At 36.1% G+C, this 25,163-nt stretch overlaps 1 protein-coding gene across 1 annotated transcript in view; it reads right to left on the reverse strand.

Annotated features, from left to right (window-relative positions):
- Positions 1 to 25,163, reverse strand: part of MSI2_3 (RNA-binding protein Musashi 2) — an 82,605-nt gene that overhangs the window by 37,425 nt on the left and 20,017 nt on the right. Inside the window, exon 3 of the mRNA XM_051214139.1 lies at positions 24,879 to 24,961. Coding sequence (XP_051067271.1) covers positions 24,879 to 24,961 — 83 coding nt within the window. The remainder of the gene's footprint in view (positions 1 to 24,878; positions 24,962 to 25,163) is intronic.

Consider the following 25,163-nt stretch of genomic DNA (forward strand, 5'->3'; position numbering starts at 1 on the left):
GATTTTTTCATTAAAAGACAATAGCGGTTATCTTCATGTTATTTTCTACAATTTATATCAGTCAGTCAGTTGGCTACAACGTAGGACCAGGCACATATATACATCAGTTCAAGCTGTCATACCTCATTAACACAACAAGATAAACACCGTATTCATAGAAGTAGTTAATTCAATGGTGGTAATATTTAAAAGAAAGATTTCATATAAGGATATACTACAGGAAGAAAGAATTAGTTCGTAGAAAGAATGATGTGAAGTGATCTTAAACTCATAGTTCAAGGGAAGACAGAGAGTGTATACACAGACGCAATTGTGATCGATTCTCATCCATGTCACCAAGAGTCTCCAACCATTGGTTACGACAGTCACGCGGACCCCAACCAACCAGTTTGCATCTACCAACATGGTTCGGACCAGATGTTAGTATCTTCAAGCACTGATGACACGTTTTGGTTTGGCCACCCCTAACTTTCTACTAACCATCTCCAACACTGGTTAGCATTGCGCGTCGTGGTAATCGTAGTGTTCAGGCATACGCAACAGTGAATACTTCATTTGAAAGATGTCAATCAGTTGTTTCAGACTTCTTTGTACCTGCATTTTCATACAAATTACTTTCTGATCTCATTCTTTCTTTCTCAATCTTCTCAACCTTCTATTCCTGACTAACGTTATATACTACTTATATTGACATAAGTAACACACACCACACTATTATTCTTATGTTAAAATGAGAATAACTAAGAAACAAATGAATCTTCATTTTGATCAAAATATATTCATAATATTGTTTCAGAGTTAGGTATTTCAATTCCATGAATTTAGTTTTAGTGTAACTTCACACATGTCAATCAATCAAATACTCTTGATCTTAATAGGATTGATACTCCTTATGAGATTAGATTTCTATTAGATGGGTTTTGTGGAGATTGTAGCAATTTCAATGGTTTAGATCATGAGTCAGTTGAATCTAGACCACTACGGAAAACCTGGAAGCACTGGACGGCCGTCTCGTCCTATTATGGGACTCCTCAACAGTGCGCATCCACGACCTCGCCACTGAGAGATTCGAACCCAGGACCTACTGGTTTCGCGCGCGAGCGCTTAACCACTAGACCACAGACCAGTAGAGTTCAACTAGGTCTGTTGTGAGATACTAACTCACTGAAGACAATGGTGAATGTGTCGCTCAATTTCGTGGATTAGTTGATGTTAGACATTAACACCGTTGGATGCCGGCTCAGTGGTCTAGTTGGTTAAGCGCCTGGCGCGAGACTGATAGTTCCTGGGTTCAAATCTAGCAAGATGAGATCGCGGATGCGCGCTGCTGAGGAGCCCCACAATGGGACGAGACGGCCATCTAGTGCTTCCAGGTTTTCCATGGTGTTCTAGCTTCAACTGACTCATGATCTTAACCTTTCAGATTAGATTTCATTTGACCAATAATTACAACTCGATATGACATCATCAAATTATTCATAGCACAACGACTGACCTCCTAATTAACTACATACAATAGACTTTGTTAACATTTCTGAATACCTAGTGACAGAATCGATTGCTTGTGTATTCAAATGTATGTTTATTTTAGTTCTTTCTTTCTGTTTTTTTTTCATTTAAAAAGTTCTCTTTGTATTGTAGTGTTCATTGTAATTTTAAGCCCATATAGATATAGTTTATTCTATCTACCGGACAAGTTATTCTATTCATTCTACTCAAACTACATTTTGACCTTGTTCATTATTCGTTTATTAACCTTGACTATTTCTATGTAAGCGAATGTATGTTCATTTCTTATTCTATTCATCATATGCTTGTAACTTATGTTTATGTGATTATAAATATCGATTCATGGTTGGTTAGATGGAGTTAGAGTACGTGCCATCTCCATATAGAGTCATTTCGCTTCACCCTATTCTCTTCGCTTCCTTCGTTTCGTTCTTCTGATTGTCTGTTCAAATCAATGAGTGTACAATATATATGTATTCAAAGATCGATTCTCGTATTTAACTTATTTAATTCCATTATTATTCAGGTCGATGATTATCTATACGAGGATTGACGAGACGTATATTTCAATAACAATCATCTATACGATCTAATTGGAGTCAGATATAGAACCATAGTATATTACATAATAATCCAATCATACATCATTGTCAATTATTGAAGGAAACAATTACATGATCAAAATTTTAACCGGAAGAGTTTCAAACTGTTTATACTAAACTATGGTGAAATCAACTTTTCTTTTCAACTCATTAGATGTGATAATCAAATAACACATTAGATCTTTTGTCATTAAATTTCAGATTGAGTAAATCTTAAAATCTAGTGGTTAGGCGTTCGCGCACGGGACTGATAGGTCCTGGGTTCAAATACCGCGAGTCGGGGTTATGGAAGTACACTACTGAGGAGTCCCATATTAGGACGAAACGGCCGTCCAGTGATTTCAGGTTTTCCGTGGTGGTCTAGCTTCAATTGACTCATGATCTCAACCATTGAAACTACTACAATCTCCACAAAACCCCTTATGATACTAATCTTAAATTATCAAGATTATTCAATTACATATACGAAATAAACTTGACAAATTGATGAAAACCTAATCATTTTTAACTCATGGAGACGTTGATTGTTAGGACTTAACAATAATAAATATAGTAGGATGTAAATAGGCAAAATTCTTTCTAATATTTGATATCTAAAACTTAATATAAGCCTTATGAGAAAACTAATAGTCAATAGAGCAAAGATGAATAGTAGCTGGTAGTAGAATCCAGGACACATGTCAACTCTGAGATGCAGGTACACCCATCTAACGAATCCCAAATAGGACGAAACACGCGTTCTGGATTCCAATATTAGCCATTATCCATCTTTGCTTATAAAGCAATCCGCACAGCACACACATATTCCAATTGCAGATCTTTACAACAATTGGAAACAAACAACACCAAGTGAATTCAATAGTATCTAAACTAAACTGATGTTAGAAGAGTTCATTGCTTGGTGATTGTACAGGGTTTCCAAGAAAATTTGGATAAAGATTTTGTACAGGTTGGATTCAAACTTTTGTGTGGGGGAATAAGATAATGAGATGGTGGAAAAGATTTGTAGCTCAGGTGGATGATTTTGATGGAGTTTCAGATAGACTTCTATCTGAAGTTTGTGCTGATGATGTCGTTTAGAAGAACGATTAAAGCTCCACGACCAAACCATCCAGCTCAGAGAACAAAACTCCATCAGAATAAGATAACGTTATTTAGATTAATATTGTGTGTATCGATTCATTATGAATTTCAGCCAAGGCAATAAGGGGTAAACTATATTTAGCCTGACGTCTTAAGGTCAATGATTTTTGTATCAATTCAATACAAACTTCGCTCAGTGTATATACCCTGTGTATTTTCCCCTATTTAATAGTTATGAATAGAAATTAGAATATAAATCATTGTATTTCGATATAAAGAAGATGTGTTATTGGAACTCGTTCGGAGAAGTATTTTCAAGGACTCAATAAATGTTCATGTTACCAATTTTGTTTTGTGTTCTCACTAGATGTCATGGGGAATCACAGTACTCATCGTTGTCAAGTCTAAACAGTATGACTACAGACATTAACAGAGGCGGCTACAAAGGATATTACAAATCTGTAGTCCAGAAGATGAAAATCAGCTGATCAGATTATCAAGTAGTCACAACATTGTAATTTCTTGGGATAAAATCTTAGAAGTAAAACACTTTATGAGTTTAATAGTGTTAGTCAACCAAACCATCCAGCTCAGAGAACAAAACTCCATCAAAATCATCTACCTGAGCTAACAAACTCTTATACACGAGAATGCTATATGACCAAACTAAATTCATGTGGGATTAATTTAGTTCAGTTTATGCTTTATGTCTACCATTTCTGTAAATATTTAATTCATTCATGAAACATATTCAACATTTCCTAGTAAGTCTATGAACAACGCTGCTACAATGAATGATAAATATGTAATGTAATAGTTGAATTCATGAGTCAATTGAAGCTACATCACCACAAAAAACCTGGAAGCAGTACACGGCCGTTTCATTCTAATATAGGACTCCTCAGCAGCGCACATCCACGATCGAGATTACTGGACTTGAACTTAGTACCTTTGCTCTGGCGCTCTGGCAGCCGAGTAGTATCATAGCCCATACACAAATCAAGTGACTTGTGTGACGCATATGTTTTCATTTCTTTCTTTGTACCAAGATTTATGTGTTCAAATAAATAAATGAATAAGTCTGGCACGCGAACGCTTAACCTGTAGACCATTGAGCCGGCATCCAACAATGTTAATGTCTAACTTCAATCAATCCATGAAATTGTGCATCCCTTCATCAGTTGTGTGGGATAGAAACTCTTTCATATAGAACACATATAGGACTCTACTGGTTATAGTTTTCAGGGGTGGTCTAGCTTAGATAAACTCATAAATTTAACCATGAAAATATGTAACTCACTTTAAAGAAGCAAATGAGAAACTTTGTAATATACAGCTTACACTAACTACGATCAAATTGCTTACTGCATATATTGTATTTACAGAATATCTTAGTAACATCTGAGAATCATACAGAAAATTCTTCATTTGCATAATATCAATCAATCATCTCAAACTTTATTGTTCTTTTGTTTCACTGTTCTCTTTCCTTCAATCTTCTTAACCTTCTGCCTCCAGGTACTTCACTTTAGATCAATGTTACATACTACTTAAATCTGTTGACATCAGTAGCATATACCACAAATTTACCAAAAAAAATAATCACATACATATATTACGTTACTGTTTATCGTACACTACATTTACATATAAACATTATAACACATTTAATTGTTAAAACTATAGTACATCCAAGATGGGAGGCTTAAGTGTGTAATGTATCTATCCATTAATTATAGTCTTTCACTAATAATCAATTACTTATTCATACCATCTATGTCCATTATTACTTTCTAATGTAACACAAAGATAAATGTCAATACAATGAAGAACTAATCATATTTAATCTATAAATCTTATACATTGAATGTGAATAAAAAGGGGTTAATCATTTTGACAATAATTACCTTGGTAACTTAAGTTAATGAATGTATTTTGTTTATTTCTAATCATTGTACTGAAGTTTGTAGGAGACTATAGATTAGTACATTGTATATGTGTTGGGTCGGCTTCCGGAGAACTTCAACGGAGCCTCCAGAGGCCCAAAAGGAGTCGAAGAGTCCTAGCCAATCAGAGTATGATGGAACGTTCGAGAATTCCAGCGTGGCGTGCTATCATTGGTCGGTAGCATAATATAACGTTAACGAATTGGCTGAAATATGATGTTGATTTAACAGACGCCAACATCTATAAATACCCTTGATTTTCTGTACAAAAATGAACCTTGGAATAAAGTGTTTTCTCTCATTCTTGTGTCTTCTCTCTGGAGTTCAAGTCGCTGTGTAGTTCTAGACTGCGGGTTACCGGGTTAGCTCAGGAATCGTATATAGCGTTCAACCTACACGACTTATCAATATGATAATTACTTTTTCATTCATCATGTCAGACAGTCAGTCAGTCGGCTACAACGTAGGACCAGGCACATATATGCATCAGTTCAAGTTGCCATACCTCACTCATTAGCACAACGAGATGAACAGCGTATTCATAGAAGTAGTTAATTCAGAGGTGGTAATATATAAAAGAAAGATTGCAATAAGGATATAGTACAGGAAGAAAGAGTTAGTTCATCGAGAGAAAGATGTTAAACGATTTTGATCTCATAGTTTGAGGGAAGACAGAGAGTGCATACACCGACGCCATTGTGATCGATTCTCAGCCATGTCACACAGAGTCTCCGATCATTGATTATAACAGTCACGTGGACCCTAATCAAGCAGTCTGCATCTACCAACATGTCTCAGACTAGAAGTTAGTGACTTCAAGTACTGATGCCACGTTCTGGTTTGTCCGACCCTAACTTTCTTTCAACCATCTTCAACACTAGTCAGCATTACGCGTCGTGGTAATCGGAGTTCAAGCAAACGTAACACGTGGCCCAACGATCTTAGTCGATGAAGATTCACAACCTCATCAATTGATTTACCATCATTCTCTAATGCCCTGAATCTAACCTCGCTATGACTTACCCGTTGATCCAAGAAGATGCGAGCTATCATTCTAAGGCATCTGTGGTCGAATAGTAGTAGCTTACGAGTATCTTCTACTCATAATGGCCAAATTTCGCAGCCGTAATATAGAACAAAACGAACTGCCGCACAAAATACTCATCCCTTAATTGGTAGAAGGATATCTCGCCTTCGCCATAGCTGACGTAAGTTGAAAATAGCCAAACGAGCTTTTCGATTCCGTGCTGAGATTTTGTGAGACACCAACGCATTATAGCTGGTCAGACTTCCAAGATAAATGAAGTCGTCAACGCGTTCGACTACTTCACTCCGTATCATTAGTTCAGCTGTTGACGTAGGCCAGTCATAGAGCAACAATTCGCATTTAGCGGAAGAGTTATTCATCACGAGTGGAATTTCTCACATATTCTCTCAGTGATTGTATAATGGGCAATAAATCAACATGACCTGTAAAATTTGAATTCAATTATCGTTTGTTTAAGTTTCAAAAGAATCTTATTTTGGTAGAAAATCGTCCACATCATTACGGAATTCAGATGTCGGAATACAGTGCAAAGTCATTCATGAAGAACATATGACAGACGTATTCCAAGTAAAGAACGTAGTCAGACAAGGGTGCTTACTCCCTCCCTTCCTCTTTCTTCTAGTGGTCGATTGGATTATGAAGACCTCGATATCTGATAGGAAACACGGAATACAATGGATAGCTCAAAAGCAATTAGAAGATTCGAACTCCGAAGATGACCTGGCCCTTTTGCCGCATACTCACGAACAAATGCAAATGGGGACAACTAGTGTAGCAGCAGTCTTTGCATTAGTACGCCTTAACACAAACAAAGTAAAAACCCAAGATCCTTATATACAACACAGAGAACACCAACCAATTCACATTTGAAGAAGAAACTGTGGAAGAAGTGGAATCCTTCACGTGTCTGGGATTGGTCAGGACAAAGTTAGGTGGAGAATGGTGGTGGACAGTCTATGCTCCTCCACGAGGGGTAACAGGAGTAACTAAGTAAGTATGTTAATTTTACTTAATATTCTGTATAGAAACACTACTCATATTTCACTGACCACTTATTCAGTCTTCTAATATACCATCATTAAAAGTTAGGATCAGTGAATTAGAAAGTTTCATCAGATCACAATCAGTTCATATGATCAATCAATCAATCAATCAAATAATGCTATTTATACAATTTTTCACAGATTGAAATCATGAGTCAGTTGAAGCTAGACCACCATTGAAAACCTGGAAGCACTGGACGGCCGTTTCGTCCTAGTATGGGACTCCTCAGCAGTGCGCATCCACGATCCCGCACCACGCGGGGCTCGAACCCAGGACCTACAATTGTTTATGTTATATAAAGTAATTTATCCCTTATCAAAAACATATATAGATGTGAAGAGAAGGTTTACTTTGTTTTTCTTCTCAAATGTATGGGAAATATACAACCACACATACACACACAAACACACAATATACTTTATAATCAAATTGATTTGTGCAAAAAGAGATTACAATTACTACCCTTGAAGGGGTTTTACAACAGAAATCTTTTAAACACAAACATTCATTTAAGCATAATAATGAAGTGAATCTATCAATAATCCGTTTAGGTTATATGGTACAAAGAAGAGAATCCCGATCAGGTTGTATGCATAATCTAAGAATAAAATAAACTTATCTATGGTCAAACTGATCTTTTGTATAATAGACCAAAAAACATAGCCATCGAAACTGAAAACAACTGGAAAGGATTGTCCAGGACAGAGTTAGATAAAGAATCCCTTGCAGAGTCGGCTATGCTCCTACATGAAGGCTAACAGATGTAAGTATATAATAGCAGGCCAGTTCACAGTACTTAAATTATTCAATGTTCACAAGAAGAAGTCTAAAGTACAATCACACTGTGACGCAACAAGGAAAATTACAAAGTGAATCTGCTTTACTTTTGATGTAGATTTTATTTAAAACAAAATTTATTTATCAGTATAGGGTTTTAGAGAATATTACGTTTTTGATTGAGATCATGAACCGATTGATGTTAGACCATCATTGAAAACCTGGAAGCAATGGATGGCCGTTTCGTCCTATTGTAGGACTCCCCAGTAGTGCGCATCCACGATTCCACTCGCGGGATTCGAACCCAGGGAGTTCAGTCTCGCACGCGAACACCAATCCGTGTCAGGTAGAGACAGGTATTTACCTCAGTACAATGCAAGATGGTCGTGCAATTTCGTGGATTGGTTGAGGTTAGATATTAACACCGTTAGATGCCGGTCGGCTCAGTGGTCTAGAGGTTAAGCAGTGAGAACTACATGCGGTGAAATAATAAATATTACTTAACTATTCATAATGTTACTCATTCTTAACACAACTTGATAGAAGTGGAACTAATCAAGAGGTAAGGAAGAAAATAATTTATAGGTCAGATATGAAGAACGACAAACATAAAGATCATAACAATAAACCAAGTAAACTGAGGTGGAACCATTTAAGTTAGTCCAGGGAACTGTTTTAAAAGTGGATCTTGATAATTTTTATCAGTTAAAATGTAGTTATGTATCAACTACATGGTAATGGTTAATTTTTTATATCAAAATAATTTTGAACTACTCATCAATGAAGATGAACACAACTAAGATTTGCAACAACTGTTATTGTCTATACAGTTCTACTTACTGTATCTTACAGAAACTTAGAGAACTACGAAAGCCATCATCCAGAAGATACAAATGTTTACTAACAGTTGTATACGCAAAATACTTCGGATCCGTTAGCCAGATACTATCAGTAACAACCTACTGTGGGAGAAAACAAACCAGATTCCAGTGGAGGAAGAAATCAGAAAGGAGAGCTGGAAGTGCATAGAATACATATTGAGGAAAACACACAGCTGTGTCACAGGGGAAGACCTCACATGGAATCCTCAAGGCCAAAGGAGACGAGGAAGACCGAGGAACATATTACACCGAGAAATGTAGACAGACAGACATGAGAAGAATGAACAACACTTGGATAGAACTAGAAAGGAAGGCTCAGGACAGAATGGGTTGGAGAATGTTGGTCTGCGACCTATGCTCCATTGGGGGTAACTGTTAGGGTGATCCGTCAAATTTCTCGCAAGAGACAAGCAAGAATCAGGAAACACTAAGAAGCGTTTCCTCCAATCAGTGTTCACTCGAAGTCTTAGCCAAAAATATCAAGGGGGGTCGAAACGTCACATGCAGATGCTTTGATTGGCTGATTGCTACACTGCTACTATGTTTAGTAGCATTCCAAAATCTTTGAGCAACCCAAGGACATCTGAAAATATTATAAAAACCTTATATTTTCTGTGTTAAAATAAACCTTGGAGTAAACTACTTCTTGCATGCTTTGATTCTTCTCTCTCGTGTTCAGATCGCTGTATAGTTCTAGCTTAGGGGTTACAGAATAGCTTACGAGGCGAATATAGCGTTCAATCCGCAAGACCTATCAGTAACAGGCGTAAGTAAGTAAGTGGGTATAGACAAAACTTACTTACTTATCTACATCTGTAACCCCCTCGTAGAGGAGCATAAGCTTTTATTGTTTATCAACTAATCTCATTATGACAATGAAAGTTAAATCAATTGAATCATTCAAAGAATATTCGATAAACAATTCACTGATGATTCTTTTTAAATGTTAATCAAATTAGATTTAATTTAATTTCACTTAAAGATAAATTTGTTTATTCTAATTGAATTGAATAAATCCAAGTTTGTTTGTTTGCTTCATTGTTTATTTGTTTATGATGATGATGATGATTTGATTAATCAATCAAGTATAATTATCAGATATATTAATCGTTAGAAGGCTAAATGCTGTCAATCAATATCAAAGTGAGAATCTTCAATATGGATGTGAAGATAGTCCTTACTGTATTGAACTAGATGTCTAAACAACATATTCAACATCCATTAGCCGGATACCGTCAGTAACAGTATTCTATGGGAGAGAACAAATTAGCTTCCAATTGAAGAGGATATTAGGAAAAGACGTTAGAAATGGTTAGGATACATATTACAAAAAACACCAAACTGCATTACAGATCAAACGTTAACTTGAAACTCTGAAGAGAAGCGGAAAAGTTAAAGACCAGACATGAAAAGAATGAATAACAACTGGAAAGAATTGTCCAAGACAGAGTTAGCTGAAAAATACTTGTGAACGGTCTATACTCATCCATGATTTGGTACCAGGCGTAGGTAAGTAAGTAAGTCAAATAACTATATTATTAATGAAACTATTCATTTCAAAACACTCAACTATTTAGACTTATGTTCAATAGAAAGCTATTTCAGTTGTTTCGCATTGAGAAAATTCATCTTAAAAAAGTATAAAAGAGGAAAATTTTATTCTACCGGTTATTACAACGTTACGTAATTTCATGTCAGTCTATAGTAAAGAATATAGTTGATAATACCTTAAATGATTTAATGTATATTAACTAACGAATGCTTAATCCATTTGGTTACAATAATTTACTAAAGTTCTACATATTATCGAGCTATTAATTTAAAGAGTCGAAATCATAAGTCAATTGAAGCTAGATCATCTTGGAGAACCTGGGAGCACTGGATGGCCGTTTTATCCTATTGTGGGACTCCTCAGTAGTGCGCATCCACGATTCTGCCTCGTGAAATTCAAACCCAGGACACATCGGTCTCGTGCACGAACGCTTAACCTTTAAATCACTGAGCTGGCCGGCATCCAACAGTGTTAATGATGTCTAACTTCAACTAACCCATGAAATTGAGCGACACATCTACCATTGCCTTCAGTGAGTTACTATCTCACAACACACCCGATTGAACTGCACTGGTCATTGTTTATCACTAGAACCCCAGGAAATACCTTTTGAAGCTAGTCACTAGTGAGCATATGTTAGAACTTTGATATATATTATATATATGTTGTTAGAATCTCGCGAGGCGGGGTCGTGGATGCGCACTGCTGAGGAGTCCCACAATAGGACGAAACGGCCGTTCAGTGCTTCCAGGTTTTCCATGGTGGTCGAGCTTCAGTTGATTCATGATCTCAACCATCAACAATTACTACAATAACCACGAAAAGCCTCTTCTGATAATAATCAACTTATGCTCACTAGTGACTGACCTCAAGAGGTATTTCATCGAGTTTTAGTGAGAAGCAGTGACTAGTGGATTTCAACCGGTTCTATTGTGAGATAGTAACTCACTGAAAACAATGATGGATATGTCGCTCAATTTCGTGGATTAGTTGAAGTTAGACATCATTAACACTGTTTGGTGCCGGCCAGCTCAGTGTTATAGAGGTTAAGCGTTCGCGCACGAGACCAATAGTTCCTGGGTTCGAATCTCTTTTGTGGGAGGTCGTCGATGCACACTGTTAAGGAGTCCCACAATAGAATGAAATAGCCGTCCATTTCTTCCACGTTTAGCTTCAATTGAATCATGATCTGAACTCTTAAAATTACTATGATATTCACTAAAAACTCCTTGTGTTCTTAATTTAAACATAATGATCAATTAGGATTGAGTTAATGATTAGAAACTAATACTTTCTTTATAAATATGCATATTTCTAACGTTTCCTTGGTCATAAATAATAATACTGAAATGTGTGAAATTATTCCTGATCGCAAATACATACACACACACACACACACATACAAATATGTTTTATGATCCCACTTTCCAAGCAATAAACGTACAATTAACTGATATATGAAATCAGTAGAAAAAAGGAGGATAATTTATGGCTAATTAGTTGAAAGGAAAAGGTATGATAAACCTGTTGCATACATTAAAATTTTTCGGTTATTATCAGTACTGAAGTTGATAAGCTTCATACTGGTAGAAAAAACAAAACAGTTTGTATAGTCAGGGTTTAGTGAACGAGAACATAAGTGGGAATCGATCGAATGTATTTGAACACATAATTACACAGTCACTCAGTCAGTCAGTTAGTCAACAGCAACGTAGAACTTCGTACGTTCGTACGTACGTACGTATGTGCATCAGTTTGAGTTACTATACCACATTAGCACACAGATACAATTGTCGATTCAAATCCCATAGTCATAGAGATAGTAAGAGTATAAGCAATAACCGGAAACATTAAGGTTTGCAGTTTTTATTCAAGGAGTATAATACAGTGAAATAAATTTGGAAGCAGAAAAAATAGATGGACATGAAGAATTCAGATGATTAGAATATGGATGCACCTGCACCATTACAAACGATTTTGAGACATTTCATTCAAGGTCTCTAACCATTGGTTGCTATCTTCTCGCGGATCCCAACCACGTAGTCTACACCTACCAACATGTCTCAGTCCCCTTGTCAGTGACTTTATGTATTTGTGCCATGTTTTAGTCTGGCCGCCCTTGACTTTCTTTCAATCTACCCCTACACCGTAGAACATCGCTCGTCGCGGCAGTCGATGTCTCAGCTATCTCAACTGATGAAGTTTCACTACTTCATCAATTGATTTGCCATCCTTACTTAGTACCCGTTTCCTGGCAACTGCATTACCTACTCGGTGGTCCCGGAATATACGAGCAATGCTTTGAAGATATCTATGATCGAATGCTAGTAACTTACGAGATGGTGGAGAAATCTTAGACAGGAAACTCCAAAAACACCAGAGAATTTTTAGAAGCCTGGCACTCAGATCAATCAGCAATCAACAAGCATATTGAAATCAATCCAATTTATCAACCAATCAGAAAAATCATGCACAAACATCAGAACAAAAATCAAACCAATGGGAGACACAACCATAACAAAGAGGCAAACAACGACAAATTTAAGGTCAATAAGAGCCAATCAACGTCGAGGTGCACAGAACAAGCTTTGAGACATATATGGAGAAATTCAAACACTTCACTTCTATCTGAAGTTTGTGCTGATGATGTCGTTCAGAAGAACGATGAAAGCTCCACGACCAAACCATCCAGCTCAGAGAACAAAACTCCACCATCCTCTACTTTTACGGGCCATATTTCACTGCCATAAAATAGTAGGGAATGAACTGCTGCGCAGTCACTTAAATCTGAGGTCTATACATTAAATACTTCATTTGCAAAATGTCAATCAATTGTCTCAGACTTCATTGTTCCTTCATTTCCACACTAAGCATACTTTGTTCTCATTCTCTTTTCTTTGATCTTCTTAATCTTGTGCCACCAGATATTTCACTTTCGATTGATGATGAATACTACTTAGATATCAGTAGTGCATACCATAAGTGGAATCCTTCAATATACAATAAATTGCAGACTCAAAAACCTCTTTTCTTTTATGTAGATAAGCTTTAATTACTTGAAAGTATAAGTAGTGAATTTATTTGGGCGGGGGGTCATTTCCTAAGTGGAAGGTTTCATTTTTAGCTACTCATCAAAGTTGGTAACTGTAACTTTGAGTGATGCGATAGGAAAACGAACATAATAACGAACTAGTAACCATACTTTATGATAGATTAATAATGTTGTTCTAAATTTATGTTTACTTAAGATTGTCAATTACTTTCAACTACAATGATTGATATTTGTACATTGAAATTTCGGGCAAAATACAGATAAAAACAAAAATTGTGACATGCATTGTTATTTAAAGGATTATACATATCATTGAATCTATGATGTGTTATTTGTTCTAATACGCTACTCCTCAAAAATGCGTCTACGACTCCACACACCCATGACTTGAACCGAGAACGTTCGGTCTCATAAGTAAACGCCTAACTACCAGATTAATGAGCCGAATGCTAGTATAGTGCAAGTTTAACTTCAATCCATCCACGATATTGTATGACTCCTTTCGATTGCTTTCGGTGGATAACTTTCTAATGCTTAACATGATTGAACTCCACTGATTGAAGCTTCTCGCAAGAACCTTGGAACCTTCTCCTCAAAATCACTACTGCTAGTGAGCATATAATAATTATCAAAATGGAGATTTGTTGAACCTGATAAATAAACAGTTGATCACAAACATCTTAAGCTATGTAAGTGATTTATTTTATCGTATTCTATTCTCTTCCATTCATTTAGTGTTTAAAACTAATTTGAAATGATTTTCACTTGGTATTGTTTACTTGGATCTTAGATATTAACAACGTTGAAAGCCGGCCGGCTCAATGGTCTAGTCGCTAAGCGCTCGCGTGTGAGTCTGATAGGTTCTGGGTTAGAGTCCCGCAATGCGGGGTTGTGGATGCACAATGCTGAGGCCGTACACTGCTCCCATGTTTTCCATGGTGATCTAGCTTCAATTGACTCATGATCTCAACCATTGAAATTACTACAATCTCCACAAAACCGCTTCTGATACTATGATCATGAGTCAATTGAAGCTAGATCACTATGGAAACCTAGAAACACTGCATGGCCGTATCGTCCTATTGTGAGACTCCTCAGTAGTGCGCACGAGATTAGAACCCAGGACATATCGGTCTCGATGGAAAGCACTTAACCTCTAGACTATTGAGGCTACTGGCATCCAACAGTGTTAATGATGTCTAACGTCAACTAATCCATGAAATTGAACGACACATCTACCATTGTCTTCAGTGAGTTACTATCTTACAACAGACCCGGTTGAACTCCACTACCATTTCTATCGACTCAAGAATATAATATATTTAGTAATTAGATTGCGGCTGACAACCTATCAGTAGACCTACCCTTTCAGTTTAGACAATAATAAAAAGAGATAATATCTATAAGAAAGAATAAATGTTGAATGCTTCCACAGTCCTTGACTTTCTTTCATCTTTAGACTTTGAAAGGGTGAAGTATACAGAATCTTAAATGCCCTAAATGATAAGTGAAATTGATTGCTTATCAAAATATTTATTTATGCATATATATATCATTAGCTTTAGTAATAATCACTATGAATAGAATATATAGTCAATTAAATTGAATTCTGTGAGACTATAATTTATGGACCACGATTGAGTAACGCTAAAGTGACATGTGAGAGTGTTCACCTAGTAACTGGGATCAAATGATAGTTATAAACCTTTGTGAGGAAATAGAATTATGATTAACAGTTGATGGTTAAAGTTAGAAATTAGATTTCCGGTTTTTATAATGCTTAAACTTTATTTAAACCAATGGATGGATGAATTTCGCGCCAAGACCTGTTATCTTATACCTGATTGGTTCGTTCATAAATTATAGTCTCACCTTGAATTCTATAATCATCTGAACTTAATCCCATTATATCTATAGGTAATAAATAGACTACTTTTTACGACTGTTATGCTTATCCTAAGTTTTGCTGATTGTTAACTTCAAGTCTATTTCTATCCTATACTATCAAACCTGAGATACCTAAGAATGGTGATACTATGTATTGACAGTTGTTGTTTCTTGAAGATCAATATAATGCGGTAGATATGACAAATTTAATAGCTATTTTTGTTATTATAGTAACAAATACAACAATATAGGAACAATAACGAAGCGGATTTACATGCATATAGCATATACCGTTATACATTGTCCCATCACCCTTAACAGATCAGGCAATCCGAAAGTTACAAGAACACCATCAGGGCATATGACAGGCTAAGTAATCCGAGTAAATACTACAGGACTCAAAATAAATAACAGTCATATTGACATATAAAATGGCCATGTGTATATAGAGATGAATATAAATCGCCAAATTTTATGACTATTCCTTATCATTCTTTCTTATACCACAGTGATATGATCATATTGTTTATCTCTTTAAAATCTGACAAATAAATCTGTTCTGTTTGTATGTTTGTTTTCATGTAACTGAATACTCTGAGACATAATAAAAAAACTAACTAACCATTCTGACTAGTTTATAGTTGAATTTCCTTATTTACATTTTTTCTTTTCTATTAGTTGCGGTAGTGTTATTTTGTGTACCTCTAACCAATCCCCTGCCTCACCCCCATTACTTGTACTCTATTCATATTTGGACTTATATCAGTATTTTATGTACTTGCATATCCATAGAATAAACTTCTTAGGTCTGTAGTAACAAGTATTTCGATAGGATTAAAAACAGGAAATTATGCTTTGTGTCCGTTGAGAGGTTATTCATCTAACTAAGTATATATACTTATTTTTAAGGTGTTTCTATTTTTGATGATTATTGGTTTATTCATAATGATGTTAGTACCACCGATACTACTATTACTATTACTACTACTACTACTACTGCTACTACTACTACTACTACTACTACTACTACTACTACTACTACTACTACTACTACTACTACTACTGCTACTATCAATCCAAGGAAAAGATATAAAAGGAAACCGGAAATCTATACAACAATTGTTGTGTAACATACAAAATTCGCGCCTTTTTTGTACTTTTCACTGACCGATTGATTGATTGATTTGAAATAAATTATCAGAAGGGGTTTTGTGGAGATTTTTAGAGATTTCACTGATTGAAATCGTTAGTCAATTAAAGATAGACCACCATGGAAAACCTGGAAGCACTGGACGGCTGTTTCGTCCTAGTATGGGACTCCTCAGTAGTGCGCATCCACGATCCCGCACCCCTTCTGATAATAATCATCTGCTCACTAGTGACTGACTTTAAGAGATACTCCTGGAGTTCTAGTGAGTAGGCGTTACCAGTGGAGTTCAACCAGGTCTGATGTGAGAAATCAACTCACTGAAGACAATGGTGTACGGTGGTGCAACTTCGTGGATTGGTTGAAGCTAGACATTAACACCGTTGGATGCTGGCTCAGTGGTCTAGTTGGTTAAGCGCCTGGCGCGAGACTGATAGGTCTTGGGTTCGAAGCTCGCGGGGTGCGGGGTCGCGGATGCATACAGCTGAGCAGTTCTATACTAGGACGAAACAGCCGTCCAGTTATTCTAGGTTTCCCATGGTGGCCTAGCTTAAATTGAGTCATGATTTCAATCAGTGAAATTTTAAAATAAATTGTTTAATCCGTAAAACATCAGTTTATGAGTAGGAGAAAGTCAGACTTGTTTTTTGATTAACCGTACATAATATGCTTGGGTTGTTCCCTTGTACTATTTAAAAGTGGAGCCCCCAAATGCCCTAGTATGGCCGAGAGTGGGCGAGTCAGCTCTCCCTAACGACATGATCTCACATGGGCACGCGCATACAGCCTTTGCAAGAGAACTCTCACTAACTGCCTTCTCATGATGGGGGTGCTGTTTACGAAACTGAGAGCACGAAAAGAGAATGCCCAGCGCCTTAACCGGGTTAGTGGAACCGAAAGGTCTGCCTAGAGCAGTTTGAAAACACTGATTCCAAACTAATGGTGCATATGGGCTGCAGGATTCTGGGGGAACAAATGGCGTATGGACCAATTATTGGCCACCGGCTACCATGGGACTGCATTTCCTGCATTGCCTTATGGATCAGACCTTTCGGGCGAAGGCTCAGGGTATGGCCCCCTTAGAATGTCACCTCTTCCGGTCTGGGCACCCGGGTAGTATCACAGCCCACATACAAATCCAGAGACGTGTATAGCGCATATGTTTTCAGTGTCCCTTTGCAACACCGTTTATGTGTTCAAATAAATAAATAAATAATATGGATTAAGTTTGACTTGGTTATTTATTTATTCTCTGAAGAAGTGGCTTACACTAAGTTACGAAACGTCAAAAAATCTTATTTCTCCACTCATTTGGATATCTACAAATCAATATTAGTTTTACTTATAACAATCTACCCAATGCTACAAACCAAATCCCAGCGGAGGAAGAAATCAGGAATAAGCGCTGGAAGTGGATAGGACACATATTAAGGAAAGCACCTAACTGCGTCACAAGACAAGCCCTTACAAGAAATCCTCAAGGCCAAAGGAGAAGAGGAAGACCACAGAACACATTACGCCGGGAAATGGAGACAGACATGAGGAAAATGAACAAAAATTGTATAGAACTGGAAAGGAAGGCCCAGGACGTAATGGGTTGGAGAATGCTGGTCGGTGTCTTATACTCCACTGGGGGTAACAGGCGTAAGTAAGTAAGTAAATACCTAATGCATAATTAATTTTAAATTATAAAGTCAAACCTTGCTAATGATATTTACAAAGTTAAACAGAATTCATTAAAATAATCTACTACATGTTACATACGTTTAGTTTCCATTAGTACCAATAGACAGAATGGGAAAAATTGCTTTATCGATTTTTATTTAGATAAACAAATAGTATGGATTGATCATTGATGTCATATGACTTTTTCAATCTTTAACATTGAAAGAAGTGCATTCATTAAGTCTATATATAGTTACTAGTTCAAGTAATTTAATATCATAATAATGTTTTCGTATTCCTGGACTTATATTAAAGTTGAATGGTTGCTAACAGTATAATTCAGCAAGAGTATTTCATTATATTTGAGATACATAGCTTAATTGGAACTTGTAATTGGAAAGGGGATTTTGTGGAGATTGTTGTATTTTGTTCGTTGAATTCATAAGTCGATTAAACCACCATGGAAAGCCTGGAAGCACTGGGCTGCCGTCTCGTCCTAATATAGGTCTTCTCAGAAGCGGGATAATGGATGTCCACTGATGAATAGTGCCATACTAAGACAAAACGGTCATCCAGAAATTCCAAGTTTTCCATGGTGGTCTAACTCATGAATTAAAATGTTAAATTAAAAAAAATTGTGACTGAACCTTAATATCAAACTAATACTTTTAGGATGTTAGATGGTGGTTGGAGGTAGTCGACAGGAAACCCTGGACCTGGGTTTCGTGCTACTTGGCACTCGTCAGCAAGGTGTACCTGTACTGTTGAGGGAACTGGTGTTCCCTGGTGGATTCGATCCCGTGTCACTTAGCTTCACAGTCAGAGACGCTACTACTGAGCTATCCAGGTCGTGACTGACCTCCTGTGGAACTGAGATGTAATCACAATTGATTGATCTCGGGGTGGTGATCAATGTCATGTGTGTCAAGTCCTTATTTAGTGCAGATCGAATGCTATCGACCATGTTGCAATGTGGCCACCAGTCTTGGTGACTCGACATTGCAGGCACTATATATTGAGATTAGATGGTGATTGGAGATAGTCGACAGGATGTATATATATGTCATTAGTAACTGATCAATCATAACCCTTAGTACTTGAATTAGAAAATACAATTCCTTACAAATTCTTGTATTTAATTCTTCAAAGATTAAAGTTACTACTTGATGACAAGTATCAACTAACACGAAATGTAAATTAAGGAATTCATTCTACTGAATGGTCAATAAACACTCGTTAATTGATTACATCGACGTTTTATCCCGTATCTAGCAGATGGTATACTATCAAACGAATAGAAAGGTTATTTTAAATGAAATTAGATAAGAATAATGAAAAAAAAAGGAAGATAAATGAATTAATGTAGTTTACTGATAAAGTGTAACTACAGATGTCGTTCATGATTACACTGGATCAGTTTAAACGGGAAGAGAGTAAACTCTATGATTTCTGATGTAATAAAGGAGATTAATGAATCGTTAAAACTGAATTGGAATACTTATCTTACTTACTTGGTTTGTTACACTTTGTAAGATTTTTATTAAGCACTAGAAATGTTTTTATGATTATTTAACTACAGTTACCATTATAGATCAATCAATGTTTAGGTAAGGGTTTTGTGGAGATTGTAGTGATTTAATAGTTCAATTCATGAGTCGATTAAAGTCAGATCATCAACGAAAGTCTGTAAACACTAAATGGCTATTTCGTCCTAGTGTGAGATTCCTCAATAGTGTTCGTCCACGGTACCACTCGCGGGATCCGATCTCGCGCGTGAACGCTCCATCTCTAGACCACCGATCCAACCAGTATCCAACGGTGTTAATGTCCAACTTCAACCAATCCCTAAAATTTCACAACCGTTCATTATTGTATTTATTGAGTCAGTGCTTCACAACGGACTCCAATAGTCATGGCTTCTCACTAGAACTCCAGGAAATACATCTTAAAATCAGTCATTAGTGAGCGAATGATCAATTCTCTTAATTTTGTCAGCCATTTTAACAACAATTTGCGAATTTTCAATTTGTTTACATCCAGAACATTCTCAGTTATTCAGATCATATCCAAACTGTCTTATTATTGGTTAGATATTGTTTTAATGAGGAATTATTTCATTTGAAAGGTTTGTAATGATAAAAGTTAGATTTCATTACGAAGCAATATTAATTTTAAATTAAAAAGCTATTTATTTTTTGATTAAGATCATGAACCGATTGATGCTCGATCACAATTGAAAACCTGGAAGCAATGCACGGCCGTTTCGTTCTGTTGCTGGACTCCTCAGCAGTGACCAACCATGATCTCGCTTCGCGAGATTCGAACCCAGAACCTTCAGTCTTGCGCTCGGACGCTTAACTTCTAAACCACTGAGCCGGCCACCATCCAACGGTGTTAATGTTTAACCTCAACCAATCAACGAAGTTGAGCGACATCAGTCTCCACAACTCTATACTGATGTTTACTTTTTTCATGAGACTCCTCAGCAATAAATATTCATAAATCTGGCAATGATTGATAGCACCACAGCTAGGTCTTGTGGCAAATCTATTACATTTATCCTAATGGATTGACTAAAACTAGTTCATATCAGATCATGAGGCAGTCTAATGACATTAGTCAATAACTACTATATATTATCTTCACTACTCATCACTTCTCTTATGAACCTCAAGAATTCATATTCAACTCCGTTACTATTAAGCAGGGTTTTTTAGAAGGTAAGTCGAAGTTCAATTTACCTTTACTGAAGGAATCATATCGACAGTTTTTCACTAGTAACCAGAGGTTATAATTCAAGTTTGAATTAAGTCAGTGTAGAATAGTAAATCGAGATCAGGCTTTAAAAAAAATTATACTGTCTATTTTAAATAATTAATATTAGGTGGCAGTTATTATAAAGTAACTTAGGATAGTGAATCTTGAAACAGTCGCATGTGAATAACTTGTGACAATTGTCCCATTCTTTTACCAATAAAACTATAAACTCTAATTCAAAATGCATAAAAGTATCCGTTTGCATATGAGATTATAGACCAAAAGTCTTGGGTTCACATCTCGTGAGGCCAGATCGTGGATACCTACTGCTGAACATTCCCATATTAGGACAAAATAGTCGTCCAGTGTTTCTAGGTTTTCCATAATGGTCTAACTCACTGAAGACAATGTTGGATGTGTCGCTCAATAACATGGATTCGTTGAAGTTAAATATCATTAACACCGTTGGATGACGGCTAGCTCAGTAGTTTAAAAGTTAAGCGTTTACTCACGAGACAGATCGGTCCTGGATTAGAATCTCTCGAGGCGGGATCATGGATGCCTACTGCTTGTATCTTCCGATTGTTGTTTAGGATCGTAAATGATCAGTTTCTTGTTGTTATATGTGCATAATATAAGGAATACTTCGATATTGCCTTAATTCACAAGCATTATAAACAAAGATGGATAGTGGCTAACGATGGAATACAGAACATGTGTTTCGTCTTATTTGGGACTCGTCAGACGGATGTGCGTGAATCTCAGAGTTAATGTTCACTCTGGGACTCAAAACTAGCTCCCAATTAAAGCATTATCAAGGCAAAACACAAAGTATCCATATATGCCAACAGGAGATTCATCAATTAAAGCATTATATATCAATGGGAAGATTCAAGTAAGCGATATCAAATGAATTTATACTTAAACCCATTTCACAATCAGGTTGCTATCAGAACTCAGTAGCTAATTCGATATCGCGTTGATGTTTGAAGCGAATGGTTATGATTTCAAATCTCAATGTAAACACCAACTCAGAGATGCAAGCATATCCAGCTGACGAGTCCGAAATAGGAAGAAATGCGCTTCTTAGATTCCATCGCTAGCAACTACCTATCACTCATGAATTCAAGTATATCGAAAATACAATAAATTGTTTTTAAACGATGATTCGCTTAATTATATTAATCCGTTTGAGTATAATCACTTTAGTAAACAAATAAACACTTTACAAGTCAATCAAATTAAGTGTCATTTAAGTAAACAATAATATACTGTTATTAACTGGGATAAAAACCTTCTCTTTATTGTAGAATTAGGAAAAGGCGTCGTTTTCTTTCTAGTCAAATTTTCAACTTTCTATGTAAATAGGATTGTGAAGATTGTTGAGTTTTGATTGAAATGATGAAAGTAACGGATGACTGTTTCGTCCTAGTATGAGACTCTTTAGTAGTGCGCACTCATGATTACGCATGCGGAATTCGAACCTATGACCTTCGGTCCCATGAGCAAACGCTTAATCTGTGAACTATTGAGCTGTTACCACTCCGCGTTGTTAATGTCTAACTTCTACCAATTTACAATATTGTCTGACTATCTTCCATTGTCTTCGATGGATAACTGCTTCATTCAATTCAATAGTCGTTAGTTAACAAACAATCATTTTTAAATTCTATTACATTTACATTGAATGAGATTTCATTATCTTTAACAGAATCTCTACTGACAATTGTATTTGAAGTTGTTATTGAAACATAACAAAGAACATAAGAAATTCAACTTATCAATGATAGAATGATAAAGATTGCTTGTCATCCATATGTATATAGTTTATGTCTATTATGTAACTATCCATGTAAACAATACCATTCTAAACAAATCTATAGTCTATTTCAATATATTACCACTTAAACTACACTTAGAAAATGTCAAATGTTTGAATAAAATACTTGAAATATTATTGATTTATTTAAGGAATTACGTAAGTATTAAGCCAATAATGAAACTTTCACTTAACTACAAAATGATATCGCATGATTGATGAGGTCATAGAGATTGATTTAGTTTATGCTCTGGTACGGCCGAAGGTGGGGAGAGTTCATAATGCCTACCAAAATGATCTCACATGGCTACGCGCATACAACCACTGATAGGGAAGTCCTACTCACTGCCTTCTCACGACTGGGATGTTGTTCACGAGACTGAGGGGACGAAAAATGAATGTCCGGTACTTTAACCGAGTGGATGGTTATAAAGAATCGAACTAGGGGAGTTGGGAAACCCTGATTCCAAATTAATAGTGCTCACAGGCTCCAGGATCCTGAGGGAACAAATGGCGTATCGTTGGTCACCGGCTACCATGGAACTACGTCCCTTGACGTCGCTCCACTTCCTTGTGGATCAGACATTCAGGTTGACGGCTCCGTGTGTGACCCCTCAAGAAAGGATTGTCTAGGACATGGTTGGATGAAGAGTTCTATTGGCCGGCCTATGCTCTTTCACGAGTAGTAACAGGCGTAAATAAGTATGTAAGTAAATAAGTTTTGTTGAAACCGAATTAGTTCAGAAGAACTCTAAGATAAATATACTGAAATTAGCAAGTTTTACTGTTATGAAATTTATGGTATTTCGGTAAAAGGCAAAAGGTATACAAAACTTAAGAACATCCTTATAATTTCTAATCATGTGTACAATCATATGATTATTCACAGTGTTTGTGTAAGAGATTTACATTCAATCTAATATATAGATTGAATGAATGTTCTAATGGAAGGTTTTTATGTATGAACTGAATTTATTTAAATGCACTAATCTCAATCGAACTTCTGCTTCTGGATATTAATTGATTACGACTACTAAATTGCCTGATTAATTTAACCAAAAATAAAATCCAAATAAGATAATCAGTCGGATAGTGGTGCAATTTCGTGTATTGGTTAAAGTTAGACATCATTAACACCGTTGTATGTTGGCCAGCTCAGTGGTTTAGAGGTCAAGCGTTCTTATACGAGATCAAAGATCCTGGGTTGGAATTCCGCATGTGAGATTGTGGATGTGCATTACTGAAGTGTCCTATATTAGAACAAAACGGCCATCCAATGCTTCCAGATTTTTCATGATCATCGACCTTTATCAACTTATGAATTCAACCTTGGTTTTTTCTCATTATTCGCTTTATGTTTCAGTAAAATCTAATGTATGTCAAGCGAAAACTGGAGGTTAATTCAATTTCATAAATTAATAGTCAAGTAAACCAGTACATGTATTAAATCTTTTTGAGATTCAATCAATCCACAGTAGTCTGACAATTTGACATGTGAATTAAAATAAACGAGGAAGTGGTTTATTCAATTTAAAGATTAAATTAAATGAAAATTTCAGCGAATTTGTAACTAACCTCATCAATTGTTGCTAAGTGAAATGAAACATTAATCACATTGGACATAAACTTAATTAACAATACACACAGTATACACATAGACCAATAAGAGACTAATCAATTACAGTCTTAAACATCAATCGGAAGATTCAATTAAACCATATCAAGTGAATTTAAACTTCATCCCATTGCACAATCTAAAGGTTAACAGGACTCAGTAGATAAGTAGAAAACATGATGGTGTTTGAGGCGAACAGTACTGGGTTCGAGTCTTAGAGCGAATACCAACTCTGATATTCAAGTACATCCAGCTGACGAGTCCGAAATAGGATGAAACCCGCATTTTCGGATTCCATTACTAACCACTATCTATCTTTGATAGTGATTTATAACATCCTCCTTTACCCGGGCTTGGGACCGGCAGTAACTCTAGAAGAGCTACAGGCGGAGTTATCGAGTTTTGATACTTATGGTATTATTTCATATAGTTTAAAGTTCATTAATAATAAAAAAAGGAATATTATTATGTAACTATTGAAGTTATATACTTACCATTTTCCCATTTAATTCATGATAATGAATTGAGCAAACTTTTTCAGCTGCTTGTTCACTTTCAAATGTAACAAATCCAAAACCTAAAAAACAATAAATGAGAAAATGGCCTACAATTAAATTATTAAATAACCAAAATCTATCAGTATAGGGGTTGTGGAGATTATGAAGTTTTTGATTGAGATCATGAATCGATTGATGTTAGACTACCGTTGGAAACCTGGAAGCACTGAACGGCCGTTTCGTCGGGTAGAGATAGGTATCTATCTCAGTACAATGGAAGAT

The sequence above is a fragment of the Schistosoma haematobium genome, chromosome 2, assembly GCF_000699445.3.
Source record: "Schistosoma haematobium chromosome 2, whole genome shotgun sequence".
In the NCBI taxonomy this organism is placed as follows: domain Eukaryota; kingdom Metazoa; phylum Platyhelminthes; class Trematoda; order Strigeidida; family Schistosomatidae; genus Schistosoma; species Schistosoma haematobium.